The following is a 6,005-nucleotide window of genomic DNA, read 5'->3' as shown; positions in this document are numbered from 1 at the left end:
GCATTCCTGAAGAGTGTGCCCATTTTCCGTTGAACAAAAAATTTAACTTTCCAATTATCAGAGGAAAATAAGTGGCCTCACCAGCTCGCAGAAGCAGCTCTACTCAAGCAGTTCAGATTTTCTGCCTTCAGACAAAGACAAAACCATTAAAAATACAAAGCTGCAAACTAGCCCATATTGCAACAAATTTTGTCTTAACAGCTCAGGGAATTTCACTCAGTATGCAGACAGGTTCTCTCAGGCTGTAATATGTAACAAGTGTAAGCCATTTATTACAATAGGAAAAGGGTCTAATATTTAACACCATCAAATTGGAGGCAATTTTACCATGGTACTGAAAATATCACAAAAATTTATTTGTTTGCCTGTAAGTTGTGCCCTTCATAATCCAAACTCAAAGAACTAGAAAGACTGTCTACATCTGTTAGCTTAGTTCAGTCCGAAAAACAATTTGTCACTAATGCCATTAGCAGGATTCACCTTAAGCGTTTGGTTTACCATGGTTTCCTTCTTCACACTTCCCAACCTTTCTTCTGTGACTCAACACACCTTCATCAGGAAATTATTCCATTTAACTCCACGGGGCATTAAGTTTGGAGCTTTTGATTTTGACTTCAGCCACTCAAGTATTGTGGCGCTTGGTTATTTGTTCAGGCTCATTGAAAGACTGATCTTGATACTCTGTAGTGATTCACACATTCACAATTAGTAATGCATTTCAAGTGTGTGCAGATCTGTGTTTGTGGATGCACATGTGTACATACACACAGAGGAGGCAACATTTTCCAAGATCAAAAGATTTACTCATCTGAAATCATTCAAAAAGGAAGTAAATGTTTAAAAATTGTAGTAGATTTGAAAACTTCAGTACACTGTAAATGGATAAACACCATAGCTGTCTTAGACTCATACCAATCAATTAGTTTTTACTGAAACTTACAGTATGCAAGCACTATCAGTTTAACTGTGGAGATGCCATCACGCCATCATAAACGGATACCTTCTCACACACAGAATCTCATCTAGTAGCACATATGCCTAGCTAAGAAGAAAGGCATTGAAATAAATATAATAAAAAGAGCTCAGCAGAATTACCTAATTAGTGGAAATCACAGCAGTTCTCAGAACCTTGGGAACTTCTCAGACTACTCATTGGAAGCAAGTCCAGCTCTGTATCTAAAAAGGTCCATTTCTGTCCAGTACATTTGTTTATTTATCCTCCAGATTGAACAAGGGATATAAAGCAGATATGCATGAAGTCAACAGCCATGGCTTTCTTTTGTTTAGGATCATCCATTGTTGAATCATTTTTCAGTGCAGCCAAAGTGCTTGTTTGAACTTCCTGACTGTTCATCACGCATAATTTGGAGTACTTAACATTATGTCAAGAAAATTGCCCACTGCTTCCCACCATGGAAACCTATGGGAGCTCTATATCTTTAAACTAATTTTACTTAAAGTATTCCATTGAATAGCATGACTGTTTCACTATAATCAGTGCAGCAGTAATGTAATTAATCTCAAAATTGCTGTGGGGAGTACAAGGCATCTCAGTTGCTTGTCGTAACAATCTAAATTAGCGTATTACTGAAAGATGTTGGGGAGGAACAGTTCATTTTAGGTAAATGCTGTCAGGGCATCCATCCTTTCTATTTCTAAAGCTGAAATTAAGACTATCATCATAGTTCTCCTTTTGAAATCCAAATGAGTATGTTTTGAGGTGGAAAAGTATAATTAAATTTGATGTGGTATTCCTACAGATGCAGTTTTGCATTTTATAATAATTGAATTTGTTTTAATAAAAATTCATGTTTTATTTAGAAAAGAAAAACTGGTTTGGCTTAAAGCATGCCATTGTACCAGAACAATTCCCTTTTGTCACTGAAACTTCACAGACGGCTGCTTCTTTTCCTAAGAAAAAAAAAATTATTCTTGCTGGTTTAGTTTTTCTACAGCCATCCTTTAACTGTTCTATGCAGAGATATTTTAACTGGGCATGTAACACCTCTAATGTATAGCATATCTTGAAGGTGAATGTTAAAGAATAAAATTTAAACAGTGATTAAAGGTAATAAATTGTGGGGAACAGATGCAGATGCCTGGAATCCCATACTTGGTGTTGTTTAACCCCATTCTCTCTTCTCAGGAACTAAATCAAACACTAAATGAAATTACCCTAATATAAAGGTTATGAAAGGTGGCAAATGTAGTAAATTGAGGTCAGTTTGACCTGTTATTCTCTGTGGTGTCACAATACAAGAATAGGAAGGGGTTTCAGTTTGCTACTATGAAAAAAATCATCAGAGTAAAATTTTGTCTTTTAAGGTCTAAAGATTAATCTTACAACCATAGATAAGGAAGGACAGCAGGACCCTTGCTGGGCAAAGAGTTAAAATGTTTCTTCTGCTCATTGAATATACTCCCTAAAGTTAAAATCACAAGACAGCATGTTTATCAACTGTCTGAAAAGAAGTCAGAAACTTCATTTAGATGTGGTGTTTTTTCAGTGATGATCCGGAGTAGAATTGAACAATCCAGAGAGATTATCACCTAATCTGCTCTTTTAATATATAAGAAATCAAAATGTAAGTAAAACAAGCACTGAATAATTAAAGAAATGCATAACAGTAAGGGCCTGATTTTAATTTGCATAATTTTTCCCTTAATAGTGCCTAATTAAGACATCAGTTTAAAAAAAAAATCCAATAGAACTCTGAGATTTTCTGCACTGAATTAACATTAAGGACTTTTAATGAATGTCTTAATTAGACTTTGTTATTCATGGAAATTTTACACAAATTAAAATCAGGTCCTGCATGCAACATTCCCAGCTGAGTCTCAGCAAAAATGTTATATGGGACTGAAAGACTTTTAATCCATGCACAGATAGCAATTTGTATTCGAAAGCCAACATACTCCATTTCACTTTTTGGTTTAATTTGCATTAATATTGTAAACAACAAAAAACCACATAGTTAGGATTTCTCCCTTCAGGGTAAATTTTGATTTTATGGGCCCACTTTTCATTTTTTTAAATACATAGAAAGTCATGCAGCTAGACTAGAGCCTTAGCCCTGGGGACAATAACTGCAATGACCTTCTGAACAGCTTAGAGGGCCTGTATCTGTTATTCAGAATAGAAAGTTTGATTCAGTCTCAAGTTCTATTGCTGTTGTGCCTGAAATGCGCAGTGAAAGGCCTGTCATTATTGGTGTAAAACTAAACAAAACAAAGCCCAAAACAAAATGCTGTGACAGCAACTGCTTCATCCCTGATAAGACAGTCCTTCCAAAGGAGCCCGAAGAGCAGTAAAACCTGAACGCTGTCTCTTCAGTTTATGTTCCCAAGGCTCTTCTAAAAAACGTCCTAAAGAACAAGATACGGGGCTCCACAGGAGCGTTTCAGACAAGGCATCAAAAATAAATAACAGCCTGAGCAGCAAAGATTACATTACACTGACACTGGAAATATTCCAACTATTGACAGACCAAGTCTCAACTGTAGTTTATCACAGATCGCATGCTAGCGCTATGTGCTGATACTATCAGGGAAAGCAGTTTTGCACACAGCCCTTCACAAATTACTTTGCTAATGAAGACCATGTCAATTTCCAAAATCAGACACAAGCCTGAATCAGTAGCAGCCAGGAACTCACCTGTTACTGCATGTTCTCTAGAAAAGGAAGGAAAAGCAATTTTTTGGCTCTGCACTGTGCTCACTAAAGCAATGTTATTGCATCTGCGCAAAGAAATGTCAGGTGCCTACAAAACGGAGCAAGCATTACCCTCCCAGAGTTCGCTTATACTGAGTCTATAAATGTACCCATACGTCCATGCATGTGCATTCGTGCATGTGTATGTGTCAGCACACTCCTTGCTCCATCCTGCAGCAGGAGCTTCATCCCCACAGGCACCCCTCCTGCAGGAGGGTGCAGGACTAGGACCTGCCCCGCCAGTGCTGTCAGGTCGTTCAGTACAAGTATTTCTCTTATGCTTGACAGACGAACTGCAAGTGGATATGACCAACCACCATGTAATCAACCATGCCGAAAAGGAAAAGTTGCTGGATCACTTATATGCCAGCTCCCAGCTTGCTCCAAGACCAGAACCAGTAAGACACCAGTCTAGATGCCCTGGAAGACACACATTCCTCACAGGATTTCTTTTGGAGGGTTCACATTGTTTTACAGTACCTGGCTAGTCTGTGGGCTGGACGGGTCGTAAGAAGGTACATAATTCTTCAGTGTATCCTGAGGATTCAGGTGGGGAGGATATCTGATCGTTGGATGAGAGAAGTAGCTAGATGGGGCAGGAGGGAGAATAGCTTGTGCTGGAAATGGCAATGGTGAAGGTGGAGGTGGAGTTCTAGTTGAGATGACTGGAGAAGATAAAATAAAATTAAAATTACTTCGCATCTTGTTTCTTCTAAAATTCTTCATCTCTGTGTTACAGCAAGAAAAATAAAAAGTCAGTTATAAATCAGTACACTGCACTCCTTATTTATGGCATCTCCACAGAAAAAAAATATATGTCCTCCCCCGACAACATCCCAGGCAATGGTAAGTTCTACTGTTTCCAACTCATTAATAGCGTATCTTTTGTTTTGTGGGTTACGCCATCATAATTTTTTTACCTTTTTTCTTTAAACAATAATAATTCTTCAGCATAAAAGACATTTCAATCACACAGTTTTCCCATCTGGAGTCCAAATAAACAAAAAAAAAATTACTCAACATAGAAAACCTACACTTTTACCCACACTACTCCAACAGAGAAGAGCAAAGTCATCAGGTCCTAAGAAACAGTTAGTCATTCCTCACTGCACTCTACCTGCCTCATGTGGGGACAGGGTAATAGCTACTCATCAAGAAGGCCATGAATATTAGCTGATTTTTGTGAATATGCTAATGAACATTCAGCTTCAGGGCCTGGGAAAACAAGCCATCCCATAAAAATATCTCTGACAAACAAAAAGGTATATACTTTACATTTTCCTTTGCATTCTCTTTCTTCTCAGCCTCTACAAACTATATGTAATGTCTAAACAACAAGCAATGTTTTCACAGTGAAGGGAATGTACAGCATGTCCTGTTGTTGTCCAGTTGTCAGTAAGGAAGTAAAGAGTCTTATTCTATCACAATGCACAACAAACCCCTTTCTACCCTTACAAGACATTTAGAGGGCACCTGCTTGGCAACGTATTAAAAAGGAGGTACTGAGTTCAGCGGAAACTCTCCAAGACACCTTCCATCATTGATCAGCAGTCCTGGCTGTCTGGAGAGGTCCCATCAGATTGGAAGTCAGCTGATTTTACCCCCATATATAAGAAGGGAAGGAAGGATGATCCAGGGAATTACAGGCCTGTCAGTTTAACTTTGGTCCTGGGAAAGTTGATGGAGCAGATCATCCTGAGCTGTATGACGAGGCACATGCAGGACAACCAGGGCCTCAGGCCCAGTCAGTATGGGTTTACGAAGGACAGGTCCTGTTTGACTAATCTAATCTCCTTCTATGACAGGGTGACCTGCTTACTGGGAAAGGCTGTGGATATTGTCTACTTGACTTTAGCAAGGCATTTGACACAGTTTCCCACAGCATTCTCCTAGAAAAGGTGGCTGCCCATGGCCTGGATGGGCATATTCTTGCCTGGATTAGGAACTGATTGGATGGCCGGGTCCAAAGAGTGTTGGTCAATGGAGTTAAATCCAGCTGGCGGCCGATCACGAGTGGTGTCCCCCAGGGCTCAGTGCTGGGACCACTCCTGTTTAACATCTTTATCGACTACCTGGATGAGGGGATGGAGTGCACCCTTCATAAGTTTGCAGATGACACAAAACTGGGAGGAAGTGTCGGTCTGCTGGAAGGTAGAGAGGCTCTTCAGAGAGATTTGGACAGCTGGATCACTGGGCCAAGGCCAGTCACATGGGTTTCAGTAAGGCCAAATGCCACATCCTGTACCTTGGCCACAACAACAGCTACAGGCCCCAGCAGTGCTACAGGCTTGGA

General features: G+C 39.6%; 1 protein-coding gene across 1 annotated transcript in view; it reads right to left on the bottom strand.

Moving 5' to 3' along the window:
• Positions 1-4,192: 4,192 nt before the first annotated feature.
• The window catches only part of LOC104272043 (nuclear factor 1 B-type), a gene marked incomplete at both ends in the record, with an annotated part of 20,378 nt that continues 18,565 nt past the window's right edge, over positions 4,193-6,005 (bottom strand). The window contains one exon of the mRNA XM_009866924.1: positions 4,193-4,377. Coding sequence (XP_009865226.1) covers positions 4,193-4,377 — 185 coding nt within the window. The remainder of the gene's footprint in view (positions 4,378-6,005) is intronic.

This window comes from Apaloderma vittatum, unplaced genomic scaffold (genome assembly GCF_000703405.1).
Source record: "Apaloderma vittatum isolate BGI_N311 unplaced genomic scaffold, ASM70340v1 scaffold19930, whole genome shotgun sequence".
Taxonomy (NCBI): Eukaryota; Metazoa; Chordata; class Aves; order Trogoniformes; family Trogonidae; genus Apaloderma; species Apaloderma vittatum.
Note: the sequence above shows the minus strand (reverse complement) of the source record. Positions and strands in the feature narration are given on the sequence as shown.